This window comes from Herpailurus yagouaroundi, unplaced genomic scaffold (genome assembly GCF_014898765.1).
Source record: "Herpailurus yagouaroundi ecotype Mexico unplaced genomic scaffold, PumYag 355, whole genome shotgun sequence".
In the NCBI taxonomy this organism is placed as follows: Eukaryota; Metazoa; Chordata; class Mammalia; order Carnivora; family Felidae; genus Herpailurus; species Herpailurus yagouaroundi.
The window spans coordinates 1,619,157-1,636,216 of NW_024412572.1; the positions used below are offsets into that span (position 1 = coordinate 1,619,157).

The 17,060-nt window shown below is 47.0% G+C and overlaps 1 protein-coding gene across 1 annotated transcript in view; it reads left to right on the forward strand.

The window, feature by feature from the left end:
- Positions 1–16,817, forward strand: part of LPCAT3 (lysophosphatidylcholine acyltransferase 3) — a 39,863-nt gene extending 23,046 nt beyond the window's left edge. The window contains exons 2-13 of the mRNA XM_040462600.1: positions 10,184–10,291; positions 10,824–10,930; positions 11,719–11,812; positions 11,978–12,015; positions 12,450–12,628; positions 13,487–13,595; positions 14,342–14,428; positions 14,528–14,694; positions 15,521–15,668; positions 15,744–15,902; positions 15,994–16,122; positions 16,408–16,817. Of these exons, the coding sequence (XP_040318534.1) occupies positions 10,184–10,291; positions 10,824–10,930; positions 11,719–11,812; positions 11,978–12,015; positions 12,450–12,628; positions 13,487–13,595; positions 14,342–14,428; positions 14,528–14,694; positions 15,521–15,668; positions 15,744–15,902; positions 15,994–16,110 (1,313 nt within the window). The 3' untranslated portion in view covers positions 16,111–16,122; positions 16,408–16,817. The remainder of the gene's footprint in view (positions 1–10,183; positions 10,292–10,823; positions 10,931–11,718; positions 11,813–11,977; positions 12,016–12,449; positions 12,629–13,486; positions 13,596–14,341; positions 14,429–14,527; positions 14,695–15,520; positions 15,669–15,743; positions 15,903–15,993; positions 16,123–16,407) is intronic.
- Positions 16,818–17,060: the final 243 nt, after the last annotated feature.

Consider the following 17,060-nt stretch of genomic DNA (forward strand, 5'->3'; position numbering starts at 1 on the left):
AAAATAAATATGCTATGAGTCTTCTTTTGAAATGCAGATGGGAAGGAAACCCCTTAGTCATTTGGTTGTCACATGGAATGAAGATTAGATTCAGAAGCTCTGATATCCATTTGCCCCAGAATTTTCTCAGATAACGCCTGCTTTTCCTCCCTCTTTTTTTTTTTTTAACAAGAGAAATATGAGCTAAGAAGAGGATTAAGGGTCTGAGGCTACAAAGGGAAAAAAGACCGTTAGCAGGAAGGTGAAAGGAGATGTTTGGAAAACAAAGGCTGCCCTGTTTACCTCCCTCTAACTTTATGTGAATGTGTGTTTGTATAATTTTGTGCCCACTTACAATATATTAGGCACTGTGCTTAGTACTTTGTATGTGTTGTCCTTACAACAACTCACTGAGGCAGGTGCTATTCCCCCATTTTACAGATGAGGAAACTGATGCTCAAGGTCAAACAGCTGTTAAACATCCATTACTGTTGACCAGTCAAGCAAAAGACCTTAACACACAACAAAAATGTAAAGAATGGCACATTATAGTATATAATGACTTACCAAATGAGAGTCTTATTGCTAAGTACCATGGGTTTAAGGCACAAGTCCATAATATACAGGGCCATGAGTTCACTGTGGTCTGAGGTAGCCTTACAAAAGGAAAGAACTGGGTTTTCTAGAATGAGTGGTAGAGGGGTGGTTGGAGAAGGCGTTCCATGCAAAGGGACTGGCATGACCCAAGGTCTAGAGTCAAAAGACCTAAGATATGTTTGGGCAAAATCTGGCAGATCAGTTTTAGCTGAAGCAGAGAAATGGAAGTTTTAATTAGAAATGTAGTTTAGAAGACAGACCTTGAATCTTAGGCTTAGGGACTGGCACTCTGTTGAGTAGTCGTCGGGAGTCATTTGGGAGTCATTGGTGTTTTCTGAGCAGGAACTGAAGGAAGAGTACTCTGGTATAGGGCTGCTGGGAGCATGAGTTTCAGGGTGCAGGAGCTTAAGGATGAGTGCTTAAGGGTCTGACCTGCCAGTGGAGCACAGAAGACAAGGTGGTAACAGTGCTGAGATCCTATGGAAAGGAGGGAACTAAGGACAGGGAGGGGGCAAAGCCACACTCAAGCTTTTGAACGTGGTTGGGTGACCTGGAGAATGATGGCACCATAAATAAAAACAGAAGCCAAGAGAGGGCTCAGTAGAGGGTAAGTCGTGTTTTAGTTAATACAGAATTTCAGATGTCTGGCCAGGAAGTAGGAAATGTGGAACTGAAACTTGAGACGTTAGGATTAAAGATGTGTTTGTCTTTGGCGTGAAGATCCTATTAATGGTGAGAGTAGATGCCATTTCCAGAGAGGCAGCGTAGCGAGCATGGTAAGGGAGTCAACACTGAATCCTGGAGATCAGCCATATTTAGGAGCCAGGAAAAAGCCTTCAGTGAACGAGAAAAAGAAAGATAGGTCGGTGCGATCTATTCAGCTTGTAACCGGCCACCTGTCAAAGCAAGCCAAGAAAGTGAGAGTCAACGTTTAGGAACTTTTTTTTTTTTTTTTAACATTTAGGAACTTTTGTAGCAGTTTGACAGCCTCACATCATCCAAGCCCATGACTCTGTATTTTACAAAAGTATTGGTCCACAACAGGGGGGCGCCTGAGTGGCTCAGTTGGTTAAGCATCTGACTTCAGCTCAGTTCATGATCTCGCAGTTCGTGGGTTCAGGGTCCGCATTGGGCTCTGTACTGAAAGCTCGGAGCCTGGAGCCTGCTTTGGATTCTGTGTCTCCCTCTGCCTCTGCCCCTCCTCTGCTCACGCTGTCTTGTCTCTCTCAAAAATAAACATTAAAAAAAAATTTTTTTTAACAGAAGTATTGGTCCACAAAAAATGGGAGATTTTAAAAACTGGTCTGCACCACCAACTGAGAAGTGCAGGGTTAGACGGTAAGAGGACCAAGAGACCCGCTTTTAGGTATATACCTAAGAGAACGGAAAAATATGTGTTCACACATAAACTTGCATGCAAATGTTCCATAGCAGCCTCATTCATAGTACCCAGAAGTGGACACAACCTGAATGTCCACCAGCTGATGAATGAATAAACAAAATGGTGTATCCATAAACGGGATATAATTCAGCCATAAAGAAAGAATAATGCACCGTGCGCGTAGCTTAACATGCTACATTGTATTAACACGCTATATTGTACACCTGAAACTGGTAATCACATAGTATGTCAACTATACTCCAATAAAAAAATGTTAAAAAAATTTTTTTTAATGTTTATTTTTTTGAAGGAGAGAGAGACAGAGTTTGGGGGGGGGGGGGCAGGGGGGCAGAGAGAAAGGGAGACACAGAATCCAAAGCAGGCTCAGGCTCTGAGCTGTCAGCACAGAGTCCGACACGGGGCTCGAACCCACAAACCACAAGATCATGACCTGAGCTGAAGTCGGACGCTCAACCGACTGAGCCACCCAGGTGCCCCTAAAAAAATGTTTTTAAAAATGAAATACTGAATATGTGCTATAACATAAATGAACCCGGAAAATATTATGTGAAGTGAAAAAAGCCAGACATAAAAGTCATATTATATGACTCCATTTAAATGAAAGCCTTGTGGACAGAAAGTAACCTCTGGTGGTTGCCAGGGTCTGGGAATAGGAGTGAATGGAGAATGACTGGTAACAGATATGTGGTTTCCTTTGGGGAGATGGAAAAATTCTGGAAGTAGATAGTGGGATGTTTGCACAACCTTGTGAATATCCTAAAAACCATTGAATTGCACACTTTTGAAACAGCAAAATTTTTTGGTATGTGACTCATACCTCAATAGAAAAAAAAAAAAAAATACAGGAGGGCAGGTGAGTAAAGCAGGGAGGAAGAAAAGGTACAGATTGTGGGTATTATAAGAAGGAAGATTAAGCCAAAACATCATTCCACATATCAGCAGTTCATCAGTTCCCCAAGTGTAGTCATGAGCCCCGAGGGGTCACTGAGAACCTTAAAATTGTCTTCACTATAATACTAAGATGTTATTGGCCATTTTTACTGCGTTGACATTTGCTCTGATGGTACAAACGGTGGGTAGACTGCGGGTGCCTTAGTGCCAGTCAGGGCAAGGGCACAGCTGTACCCTCAGTCACTGTATTCTTCACTGCAGCGCACTCTCAGTCCAAAAAAAAGAAAAAGGCCAGGTTCACTTAAGAATGTCCTTGATGAGGGGTGCCTGGGTGGCTCAGTCGGTTAAGCATCCGACTTGGGCTCAGGTCACAATCTCGCAGTTTGTGGGTTCGAGCCCCACGTCGGGCTCTGTGCCGACAGCTCAAAGCCTGGAGTCTGCTTCGGATTCTGTGTCTCCCCCTCCTCTACCCCTTCCCTGCTCATGCTGTGTCTCTCTGTCTCTCAATAATAAATAAATGTTAAAAAAAAAAAAAAAAAAAGAATATCCTCGATGAAGCATCAGTATTAATTTTATTACATCTCAAGCCTCGAGTACACGACCTCTTAATGTTATATTTGAGGAACTGGGAAATACAAACAAAGCATTTCTTCATCCTGAAGTGCAATGGCATGTGGAGGCCAAGGTCTTGTGCGGTGCTTGAGCTGCGTGTTGAAGTGGCAGCTCCTTTTTTCATTGAACACCATTTTTACTTGAAAGAATGACTGACAGACTGTGGTTGCTGAGACGTGGGCATTTGGCACATAGTTTCTCGAAAATGTGCACAGCGAGCCTGTCACTTCAGGGAAAACAACTGACACTATTTGTAGTCAGTACTAAAATTCAAGCTTTCAAGTGAATATTAGAATGTGGGAAAACTTGCATCCGTTACCATGAGCTTGACAACTTCCCAATACACAAAGGCTTTTCTGCTGGAAATCAGTGGTGATATTAAGAAATATGATTTTAGGGGCACCTGGGTGGCTCAGTCGGTTGAGCGTCCGACTTCGACTCAGGTCACGATCTCGCGGTCCGTGAGTTCGAGCCCCGCATCGGGCTCTGGGCTGATGGCTCGGAGCCTGGAGCTGCTTCCAATTCTGTGTCTCCCTTTCTCTCTGCCCCTCCCCCGTTCATGCTCTGTCTCTCTCTGTCTCAAAAATAAATAAACGTTAAAAATTTAAAAAATATATATATATATGATTTTAGCTGGGGGACACCCGGGTGGCTCAGTCAGTTAAGCATCCGACTCTCAACCTCAGCTTAGGTCTTGATCTCAGGTTTGTGAGTTTAAGCCCTCAATGAAAAGTTCCCTGATATGGTTGCAGATCCCACACTGCCACTTACCCTTAGGAAATTAGTTACTTGTCCAGTTTTGGTATAGTATCAAAGAATAATACTCAGAATGATCTGAAAAGGCTATTAAGATTCTCTTTCCAACTGTATATCTGCGTGAAGCCAGATTTTCTTCATATGCTTTAACCAAAACAACATATTAACAGACTAAATGCAGAAACAGATTTGAGAATCCTGCTACCTTCCATCTAGCCAGACAAAGGCTAGAAATTTGTAAAAATGTAAAACAATGCCACTGTCCTCATTAAATTGTTTTGTTTGTTTTGGAAAAATATAGTTTTTTTCATTAAAAGTGTGTTATATATTATGTCATTGGTTTACTATTTTTTATTTTTTATTTATTTTTAAATTTTTTTTTTAAACGTTTATTTATTTTTGAGACAGAGAGAGACAGAGCATGAACGGGCAAGGGGCAGAGAGAGAGGGAGACAGAATCAGAAGCAGGCTCCAGGCTCTGAGCCATCAGCCCAGAGCCCGACACAGGGCTCGAACTCACGGACCACGAGATCGTGACCTGAGCTGAAGTCGGACGCTTAACCGACTGAGCCACCCAGGCGCCCCTGGTTTACTATTTTTTAATGAATTAGTAGTTAAATACTTTAAAATTTTCTTTTATTTATTTATTCATTTACTTACTTATTTAGAGAGAATCCCAAGCAGGTTCCGCGCTGTCAGCACAGAGCCCCATGTGGGGCTCAAACTCAAAAACCACAAGATCGTGACCTGAGCCTAAATCAAGAGTCGAACACTCAACCCACTGAGCCACCTGGGCACCTCTTACTTGCTAATACAGTAGATATTGATAGATAGTACCCATATTAACAAATGTTTTTGAGGTCCTCCGTAATTTTTTAGAGTCTAAAGAGAACAGAAAGTTTGAACACCACTACAGTATGCTATGGACATTATACCAACTCTTTGTATGGTGCTTGAGGTAGTTTTCTTCTTTGACAAAACTGGTATAAGTATCTGACTAAGCCAACACATAGCAGTTCTGTCTAACTCTGTCTTCTCTCTCACACTTGCCAAAAATGCTCTATATTCCTTTCACCGGGGTAATATGAACCACTGACTGATCAAATGGGGTCATACCATATTCCTCCAGAGTCCAGAAATAGCTATACAGGTTGAAAGTCAAAGAAATTAATCAGACTTGAATACAAACAGCTCATTTCTTTTTTTTTTTTTTATGTTTATTTATTTTCGAGAAAGAGAGAGAGACAGAGTGCAAGTTGGGGAGGGGCAGAGAGAGAGGGAGACACAGAATCCGAAACAGGCTCCAGGCTCTGAGCTGTCAGCACAGAGCCCGATGCGGGGCTCGAACCCATGAACCGTGAGATTATGACCTGAGCTGAAGTCAGACGCTTAACTGATTGAGCCTCCCAGGTGCCCCTAAACAGCTCATTTCTACTTCTTCAAATGAAGCCTCCAAACCTGTAGGATTAACAAGTAATTTCACAACTAGCGTACAGAGAATAAGGAGTTCCATGACAGTCTAGGTTGTGACGGATCCTAGTTTCTGACTCAAGTGGCGCTTGGACCTGACTGATCCAGTGACTGGAGAGTACAGCTGGAAACGCTCCATGACTGCTGAACCTCTGAAGAGGACCCACTTCAGTGTACTTTGAGGTTCAGAGCATTTTGAATGCCCTAGTTTTTGCTGTTGGAACATTCCCATTCCAGTAGGGGATCCTCAAGGTTTAATATGTGTTAGATCATCATCCTTCATCTGCTAATGAGTTTCTGAAGCCCTCCCCACCTTTAAAACGTAATCAAAAAGAAGAAACAGTTACAGTATAGCCAAACAAGTTCTCCTATGCTTCATAAACAGAATACCTGGCTTTAGTAGGCATTTATATAAACATTTGTCAAAGGAAGGAGGCAGCCAGCGATCCACAGGATATCTAGGAAATTAACTACTTGCGTGAAGCTGCAAATTTGTTTATAAAACAAACCTCTCTGCATGTTTGGTGCTATTGTGGGAAAGACCGGAACCCCCGCCCATCAGGCTTAGAATGTTATTCTCAGGACCTAGTAAGTGCTGCCGGCTTGCTTTCAGATTTTCGTGAGGTGGTGCTTGTTAACCCTTGCGGCGCATCACGGTCACTCAGACCTGGCGAATCAGACTCGTGGGTGGGCGGTGAGCAAGGAGGTGCTCTCGTTGTTTTTTAAAGATTCTTCCGGTGACTGCAGCCATTACAGTAAGCGTCGACTCCCATCAAAAAGCCTTAAGACTCAGAAACAGCTTGAGGGACAACATCCTGCGCCAAACAGCACATCCCTCAAGGGGTGACTGGGCAGCCAGGCCCCGAAGCCCGCTGAGCTGAGTGGCAGCCAAGAGCCAGGTTTGATGTTTACGCTCAAAATCAGCTCTGGGTTGTCCCAGCAACTCGGCTGACACACAGCTCCTTCTTCTCTCTGAGGCTTCATTCCGGGCTTTGCTCTTCTCTGTTAGGACCTCCGTGTCTGTGGTAACCTGGCCTGCTGCCTTCTTTAATTTTTCTGCCAGTTGCTCCATCTTCTTGCGTGTAGGGAACTCAACAACCCCCACCCCGCCCCCCAAATATACCTGAAAACAGGAGGAAGGGGCCTGGAGCGGCCAGAACAGATGTCACCAGGCCTGTGCACTAAGTCTCCTGTAAGGAAAGCACCCAAGACTCTGGCTCTTACATCTTTTTTTTATACCTTTAACAACTTTACACAAAGTTACGGTTTCTAAGGCCTGCAGTAAAGTAGAAATTGGGAAGGGAACTCTTCGAAGCTCAAGAAGTGACTCCTGATCCCTGAATAGCAAGGGAGGGGCCATGAAGGCCATAAGAAACAGATACAAGAACTCAGAATGCCGAACAGCGGCGGGCCTACAGGGTCCGGGCAAACGGTTTCACACTCCTCGACAGGTCACAAAGCCATCATGACTGTACTGCAGAATAATTATGGCCCAGATCACCAAGAAAATGTTAAGTATATTCAGGTTAAGGAAGCAGAGTAGTGTGTGTCGTGTTTTGTTTTGTTTTTTTAATTTCAAGCATTCTAAATGGTTTTAGTGCTTCCAGTTGGTTAAAGGTCTTAGTGCTAAAGAGATAAGCTCTTCGCTCTCTATAGATGAACTCATTTACCAGTACTCTAGATAATTAAGATCTACCCTATTTATCGCTTCTATTCATTTGTACTCCTGTTTCTAAAACATTAAAAATGAAAAGCAGGAGCGCCTGGGTGGCTCAGTTAAGCCTCGGACTCTTGATTTCTCCTCACGTCATGATCTCACAGTTTGTGGGATCGAGCCCGCATCGGGCTTCACGCTGAGCATGGAGCCTGCTTGGGATTCTCTCTCTCCCTCTCTCTGCTCCTCCCCCTCTCATTCACACGCATTTTCCCTCTCTAAATAAACTTAAAAAAAAAAAAAAAATGAGGGGCGCCTGGGTGGCTCAGTAGGTTGGGCGTCCAACATCTGCTCAAGTCATGATCTCATGGTTCCTGGGTTCAAGCCCCGCGTCGGGCTCTCTGTGTCCAGCTCAGAGCCTGGACCCTGCTTCAGATTCTCTCTCTCTCTCTCTCTCTCTCTCTCTCTCTCTCTCTCCCTCTCTGCCTCTCTCTCTCTCTTTCTCAAAAATAAATATTTTTAAAAAGTGAAAAGCAAAAAATTTAAGGCAGTTGGACCCTATTCTATATACTTTCTAGTACCTGGCTCTGCTTCTTAGCAAAACTTGCTGTAACCTGGTGTTCTGTCCCTGCCCATGTGATATGTAATGAGACTCAATCCTGTTTCTTTGCTCATTCATGTGACTATGAAAGGGTTTATAGATGTCTCCCTCTCCCTTGAGCCTAGTAATCCTATATCACTTCATCTTCTGCTAGCAGGAAAATAAACCATTACAGGGGTGCCTGGGTGGCTCAGTCAGCTCAGGTCATGATCTCACGGGTTCGTGAGATTGAGCCCCGCATCGGGCTCTGCACTGACAGTGAGGAGCCTGCTTGGGATTCTCTCTCCCTCTCTCTCTGCCCCTCCCCCTGCTTGCTCTCTCTCTCAGAATAAATAAACTTTAAAAAAAGAAAGAAAGAGAATAAACCATTACATGCCACCTCCTTCCTCATTATATGCTCTATAATCAGAATACCTGGCATAGAGTAGGCATTTAACAAACATCTGTCAAATGAATGAGCCCGTGATCCATAGACCATCTGCAGAATTAACTACTTGCAAGCAGCTGTAAATTTGTTAAAGAGCCCAGCCCATGATGAAAACAGCAATCAAAGAACATCAGCAAGTCCTAGCACCAAGAAGATCAAATAGTTGACACACTGTTCCGTGAAAAAACCAGGATACACAAATACCCGAACTGTGTTGGTAAATTAAAAGAAAAAAACGGGGAAAAGGACTAGAAAGACATAGGCCAATATAAAACATGATTATCCATTTTTCTATTCACTTAATAAATAATCGAGCACTTTCTTTGTGTCCAACACGTTCCTAAGCATCTCAGAGTTTAACCACGCATACCAGCATACTGCCCACGAAAAACTAACTGCAACCTATGATTTGACAGCAAGAGGTGCAGCAACTATAAATCATGAGCAGCTCAGGAACACTAGTTATGCAATGATAGGATATGTGAAGTGTCCTTCCAGAAAGACATGGGGATTCCAGTTCTCTGCACGTGCTCTGCTGCAGGAGGAGTATTTCCAGGCACGTTAGCCAGACTTCTTGATAGAACGCTTCCTGACCGGGGCGCCTGGGTGGCTCAGTCGGTGAAGCGTCCGACTTCAGCTCAGGTCATGATCTCACGGTTCGTGGGTTCGAGCCCCACATCGGGCTCTGTGCTGACAGCTCAGCGCCTGGAGCCTGCTTTAGATTGTGTGTCTCCCTCTCTCTCTGCTCCTCCCTTGCTCACACTCTGTCTCTCTCTCTCAAAAACAAATAAACATTAAAAAAAAAAAAAAAAAAAAAAGTAGAACGCTCCTTGACAGAACACTGAATGTGTAGTAAAGCCATGGAACATACTGATTGTAGTTCAGAAATACCAAATGTTATTGACCCTTTTTAATTCCGTAAGCTGCCTTTCGCCATGCCTAATCAGTTTATGACCCAGCAGAGACCCCTTGTAGTTCCGTCATCGTGGCCCTGGGACTATACTCGGAATCACAGCTTTAGATGACATTTCCCCAGGATATTTACATGGATTTATAACACAGCTGATGCCCAGACCTCAGTATGTGAGGAGTCTACAACTGTATGTGCAGTCAGTCATCCCATTTTGTAGCCTGGTTTTAATTTATATTTGTCCTCTTAATAATGTTAATAAGCTGACATTACTCTGCTAACAGGACAGGTGATGAAATCATAATCGAGCATAAAGGTGTAAACTAGCATCTCAGGGCATCGTTAGGCACCCTTAATTCCTTGTGTCATTTAGAAAAACGCAAGAGAAAATTCCTAGCAATATTTAATAGGCTATAAAGGAAACCTAGTCTTGGGACCCAGTTTTGTATTGCCTCAGTATAAAATTCATACCTTTAATTTAAAATTTTTTGTGTGTGTTTTATTTATTTTTGAGAGAGAGAGAGAGAGAGAGAGAGAGAGAGAAGGTACGAGCAGGGGAGGGGCAGAGAGAGAGGGAGACTCAGAATCTGAAGCAAGCTTCAGGCTCTGAGCTGTCAGCACAGAGCTCGAAGCCACGAACTGCGAGATCATGACCTGAACAGAAATTGGACACTTAACCGACGGGGCCACCCAGGTGCCCCCATATCTTCAGTTTTAAGTTTGTATTTACAAAGCAAATTTTGATTCTTGGATACTGTTCTCTGCTGTCATCCACATAAGGGACGTATTTTCCACTCTGGGCTGCATTTCATGCCAGAGAAACTTCCAAAACCGGGAGGGCATCAGGCATGCGTGACCCTCTGACTGATTTTTCTCCCCTCTAGGTTACCCCATGGCTGTATTTTATCGGCGTTACCTTTACTTCAAGGACAGCTACCTCATCCATCTCTTCCACGCCTTTACAGGCCTCTCAATTGCTTATTTTAACTTTGGTGAGTGAACTTGGCAGTAGCACGGCGATTGGAGGGAACCTGGGAAGGAACAGGCTTAAACAGAGTTTCTGGAGAGAGTGTGATGGCTAGGGAAGTTAATAACGCTCTGCTTGCAAAGAGGGTTTGTATGCACAGGACCAGAGCTTAATTTTCCTTTTCCATGCATCCCTTTCTCTAACATTTTGAGAGTGCTTGGTTACCTTTGCCAGCCCCCCATCATTTCCTCTGCTGGGGCTGTAACTGGATGCAAGATGCAAGCAGCCTTCTTCAGGAGCATCCCTTTAGCTCAAACACTCAGAAATGCAGCAACGCCCTGACGATCCCTTATATGTATACAGTTCATTTCCTTCCCTCCCACCAAGATCTGAGTCTCTTTGAAAAGAAAAAAATCCTAATACCAAAGGTTTTTTTCTTTAAATATTCTCTTTGTGTTTAGAAGTCTCAGCCCAGGTGAGAATGCGAAAAAACAAAAACAAAACCCAAAAAAACAAAACCACCACAGGCTAAAATTTGCTGTCCTCTCCGCCTCCAGGAAATCAGCTCTACCACTCCCTGCTGTGTGTTGGACTTCAGTTCCTCATCCTTCGACTGATGGGCCGCACCGTCACTGCCGTCCTCACTACATTTTGCTTCCAGATGGTAAACGCCTCTCCCTCGGCAGCTCAGACCACAGCCAACAGCCGTTGGGGGGAGGGGGGAGGTCGGGGACTGTGGCGCAGAAAAAGTGACCTAGGAGACCCGATTTCTAGTCCTTTCTCCCGACATCTCTCCGCAGCATGGCTTCAGGTAGGTCACTCTTCGCAGGCGCCAGGCGCCCCATCTGCAGGTTGCAGTGACGATGACCTGAACAGCTGAGCCCTTGCACAGGACTGCGCCATTCTTGTTCTTTGGTTTTGACCAGGACTACCCAGCTAGCTGTCCAGGAGGGGTGTCGTGTAAAGGCCAGGCAGAAAACCAGCTGAGACTGAGCTACGGACTCTAAGCTCCAAATTCTCAGTTGAGCCCTCATTCTGCTGAGAAGCCTTGAGCATTCCCCTCCATGGGTTCAGTTTCTTCCATGTATAGTAACTTAAAGCCTTTAGGGCCCCTGGGTGGCTCAGTTGGTTAAGCGTCTGACTTCAGCTCAGGTCGTGATCTCAACGGTTCAGAGTTTGAGCCCCACATCAGGCTGTCTGCTGTCAGCAGGGCCTGATTTGGATCCTCTGTCCCTCCCACCTCTCTCTGCCCCTTCCCCGCTCACGTTCTCTCTTTCTCAAAAATGAATAAACAATTTTCTTTTTATTATTTAAAAGATCAAACTTAAAAACAAAAGCCTTTAAGGAGGAGACCAAGAGAAGGGGAAAATGAAAGAATACAGTGGATTTTAGAGCAGGGAGAAAATAAAGAAATCCTAGCTGGTGATGGAATAAATTCTTCCCCCTCCCTAGGCCTACCTTCTTGCCGGATATTATTACACAGCCACTGGCAACTATGATATCAAGTGGACAATGCCACATTGTGTCCTGACCTTGAAGCTGATTGGTGAGTGCTGGCTCATTGCCTTCCCCTTTTACCCCTAGGCTCTTCCCCGTCTGACCGTAAACTTACTCTGTGTTCCCCGGTCCGCTCCTGGCTACACTCAGTCCACAGGCCACCTCCTCAGTGGCCTCTCCCCCTGCTCTACCCACACCTTCTCTCTCTGCTCAGGTCTGGCTGTTGACTACTTTGACGGAGGGAAGGATCAGGTAAGTTGCCATTCCTCTGCAGAGAGTTTAAGGAATTGAACCAGAGGGAAGGAGAAAGGCTGTTGTAATCAAAAGACTGGACCCAGATGCCAGGGGCAGAGCCTCTGCCTCATCCCCGGCCTGTGTGAGTTCTGTTTCAGATAACACTGAGCACGGATCAGCAAATCTAATTTGCCCGGATCCAGCTCTCGCACAAAGTCCAGAGATCAGTGCCAGCATGGCGTTTGGAAAAGCAGCAGCCACTTGTTGCTAAGTTACCCCTGCACATACTCATTTCCACGTGAGGCAATTACTCTTCTCCATGTCACGCCCTCAAAGAGACGGCTGTTTGAAGAACCCCAGTTCAGTGGGGTCCCAGGGTGGGGAACACGCAGACTGGCTCTTGGGGGGAGATTCAAGGCTATCCTGAACCATTCATTCTCTTCTCGGCATAGAATTCCTTGTCCTCTGAGCAACAGAAATATGCCATACGGGGTGTCCCTTCCCTGCTGGAAGTTGCTGGTTTCTCCTACTTCTATGGGGCCTTCTTGGTAGGGCCCCAGTTCTCAATGAACCACTACATGAAGCTGGTGCAGGGACAGCTGACTGACATACCAGGGAAGATACCAAACAGGTAATTGCCCCTCTTGGTCAAGACCTCTGTATAGGTGATCTCACCCAATACAAAGCCACTTCTAGGTGCCTTCCTGCAGGCCAGCCCTGGCTGCGTTCTCCAGCACGGCCCCGGCTCACAGGCCTGTGCCGCACAGGCCCCAGACTGTCGTAACGGGCGCTCCGTACCTGCTCAGAGCGGGTGGCGGGCCCATTTCAGCGTAGGCTACTTCCAGCCAGCCATTCCGACCCTGTAGTACAAACGTAAAAATTCGCTTTTATGCCACAGGATTTTGCCTGAACAGTCACGTCCCTGCCTTTAAAACCCGTTTTCTCGGTTTAAAAGAAAAGATTGTTAAATATATAAAAATGTGTGTGTGTATGTGTGTGTGTATATATATATGTGTGTATATATATATCACAGTAGAAAATTGAAAAGTTACCAGAAAAATCCTTTTCCTGAGAATGTGTCTAGCCTGTGTTTGGGCCTCGATTCAACCAGGGTAGGAAGGAGCAGACTGAGGATTGGTCATCCTCCAGTCCTCCGCACTGGATTTTCAGTCCCAGTGTGGATGGAGGCGGTTGGTGAGGCCATGAGATGTGTAGGAGCCCTGAGGGGGAAGCACCACAGACTCGTCCACACCGCTCCCCTGCCCACCCTGCCCGCCCCTGTGACTCACAGGGTCTCGCGTTCACCATTGCCCAAAGCCAACCACAGAGAGCTGTCTTTCCCTGAGACTGAATAAAGGCTCTGGACGGAGAGCCACTCGTCCTCCTCTGGGCGGATAGCCACACTCTGAAACCCCGCTCTCCGTAATTTAAGGTCAGAGGGCGAAGGGAATAGCCTCTGTCTGTTGTGACCTTGCTTGTTCCTTTCCAGCACCATACCTGCTCTCAAGCGCCTGAGTCTGGGCCTTGTCTACCTAGTGGGCTACACTCTGCTTAGCCCCCACATCACAGAAGACTATCTCCTCACTGAAGACTATGAAGTGAGTGCTTACTAATGGAGCAGCAGTGTGACTGCATCAGAGGTAGAAATGGACAGGCAAGGATCCCTGTAGATAGCCAAGAAGCGGGTAACACCATCTACAAATGCATGTTGGTTTCGCTCTAGATCTGTGAGAGTTGGTGTCAATGCCAGCCGGGCCGCGACATGTTCATCAGCCAGCACTGAACGACCTCCGCGGGCACAGGGCTGTGCCAGGTGCACTGTTAGCACCCCTTACCTCCCTCGGGAGCAGCTCTTAGCCTGATTTATGACAGCCAAGTGACTCCTTGGAGCAGAGCAGCTTTTGGTCCTCTCCAGCCTGTTTTCTTCTCTTGATAGATTGGGGGCTTCTAGGGAATTCAAAAACCAAGGGAGGGGGAAGTGCTGGCTTTTGCTCCTGCCCAGCTGAAAGGCTTGCAGCAGCTCCCTACGCACTCTGGGTAGGTTTATCTCCTTAAACTAACATTGACCATGGATATATAAAAGTCCCTCGGTGCTCCGTGTCCCGAATGCTCAGTGCGTTAGAGGAGTTTAGGGACAATGCTGTTTCTGGGACTCTTCAAAGAAAAAGGTGAATGGATGTTCACTGGGCTCCCTGCGTATTCCTCTTAGCCTACTAGAAGGGCAGCGAAGCGGACCGTCAGGTGGACATGAAGTAGTCAGCCTCAAGTTTGGAAGGGAAGAACATGAAGGGCATTTGGCCTTGCCCGGGGAGTATCCCTAATGCCTGTGTGTTCCTTCCTCAAGAACCACGATTTCTGGTTCCGCTGCATGTACATGCTGCTCTGGGGCAAGTTCGTGCTGTACAAGTACGTCACCTGTTGGCTGGTCACAGTAAGTAGGAAAGATGAACCCGGGTCATATTCCAACAAGCTGTGGGGCGCGGTGGGGAGGAGAGGAGCAGGAATGCTAACGGAATGCTCCCTCCCTCAGGAAGGAGTGTGCATTTTGACAGGGCTGGGCTTCAATGACTTTGACGAACACAGAAAGGCGAAGTGGGACGCCTGTGCCAACATGAAGGTGTGGCTCTTTGAAACGACCCCCCGATTCACCGGCACCATCGCCTCTTTCAACATCAACACCAATGCCTGGGTGGCCCGGTAAGCGGCTGGAACGGGGGTCCGGACCCTAGCTTCTTCCACCACTTTCCCAGATTTGAGCGCACGGATACGCGGTCCATCTTTTCCCACTCTGGGTAGAACCTCGTCGTTCTCGCACCCACCCACCACATACTGACTTCCGTCTCCACTCCCGGCCCCCCAAAAACCACTCCTGTCACATTCGCAAGGCACAAGCAAGACCGAGAGGTGCCTTGAATTTTAATCCCAGTTCCGCCCTGGTTTCATGTTCCCCTTTGCCATTTACAAACGTCTTTATTTGTCCCCACCAACGCACAAGTGTTGAGCGGCACGAGAACCGGTCTGCCCTGTTCAGCACTGCAGCTTAGGCACCGGGCGCTCAGCAGACACTCAGTTATCTTGTACAAAGTGGCTCGCCCAAGCTCACCCAGCTAAGCGTGAGGTCTGTTTGCTGTCTCTGAACAGAGTCATCGATTCCGCTGCCTTTCATTTCTTTTTTAAATTTTTTTTAAAGTTTATTCATTTATTTTGAGAGAGACAGACAGTGAGAGTGGGGGAGGGGCAGAGACCGAGGCAGGGGGGCAGAGAGAGAATCCCAAGCAGGCTCTGCACTGGTCGTGCAGAGCCCAATGCGGGGCTTGAACCCACAAAACCGTGAGATCACGACCTGAGCCGAAACCAAGAGTCGGTCACTTAACCGACTGAGCCACTCAGGTGCCCCTGCCTTTCATTTCTAAAGCTAGTCTGATGGCACCGCCTCCCTCATCCCAGACCACCCGGAGCAGGAGCCACCAGCGTGGCAGCAGGCACTGCTCTGAGGCCCATCCCCACCCACCCTTTTCTCTAGTTACGTCTTCAAACGGCTCAAGTTCCTTGGAAATAAAGAACTGTCCCAGGGACTGTCGCTGCTCTTCTTGGCCCTCTGGCACGGCCTCCACTCGGGATACCTGGTCTGCTTCCAGATGGAATTCCTCATTGTCATCGTGGAGAGAAAGGTAGGCCTGAGGGGTGCCGGGTGAACAGGGACGATGACGAGCGAGACACTCACGACCTCTCCCCTCGCTCCCCAGGCTGCCAGGCTAATTCAGGAGAGCCCAACCCTGAGCAACCTGGCTTCCATTACCATCCTACAACCCTTCTACTACTTGGTGCAGCAGACCATCCACTGGCTCTTCATGGGTTACTCAATGACTGCCTTCTGCCTCTTCACGTGGGACAAGTGGTTTAAGGTAAGCGGAGGGGGCGGAAATCGCTGAAACCGCAGGCCGTGAGGACGGTCCTTGCTCTGTCTCTCGCTCAGTGGCCGGTATCTCCCCACAGGTGTATAAATCCGTCTATTTTCTTGGCCACGTCTTCTTCTTGAGCCTACTCTTCATATTGCCTTATGTTCACAAAGTAATGGTGCCAAGGAAAGAAAAGTTAAAGAAAGCAAAATAATCGATTTCCCTGGTAAGTGACCATCCCTGTAGCTAAGCTGAACCAGCAAGTTATAGACGAGAGCAATAGATTGGGGGCGGATGGCAGGGAGACAGTACTGAAACCTGGAGTGACTCTGAAGGTAGCCTGGCTCCCGGGAAAACAAGGGTGGGGCACTGACCACTCTAACTTGGGCCCCCACGACACAGAGTACTATACGATCACGGCAAACTTGGGCCCCAGAGTCTGGTCTCTGTAGACCAGAGACTGGAAGGAATAACTCCGACCAGCCTGCCAATCAAATCTCTTCTCTTGCAGGTGGCCTAGCGCCGGGCTGGTGCAGAAACCACTTGTCTCCCTTTCCACAGCCCTCCTTCGCCTCAGAGCACAGAGAACATGGAAACCAGGGAGTGGGAAGACATGATACTCCTAGCCGTGCCTCTGCTGCCAGCCAAGTCTTCATCTGGGGCCAAAGGGGAAACTCTCGTGGGAGGAGTAGAGGGCCCGTGTCTCCCCTCTGGGCTCCCCCATGCACGTTGCCTTATCTCTCCCCCTCTAGCCAGGAATCTGTTGTGTTTTTCTCCTGCCAATTTACTATGATTGTATATGTGCCGCTACCACCACCCCCCCCATGGGGGGGCGGGGTGGGGTACAAGGCCCCACCTGCTCCACTTTTTCTACCTTGGAACTGTACCAGATAAAATCACTTCTCTTTGTTCAGTTTTTCACTGCTGGCATTCCTGGCTGCTTCCTTACAGACCGTTCTCCGTGCTTGCCACAGAGCTGAAAATTCAGCAGGGCTCTCTCCTTTACCGCCCAGAAGGTGGGAGTCAAGGCCTAACCGCAAAGCCTGGGACCAAACTTGCAAACGCTGTGACCTCACATCTTTTCCTGAAGTCTGAGGAGAACAACCATTAAGATTTTTTTCCACCATTAAGATACTGCTAATTTTAGGAATCCCCAAAGAACTA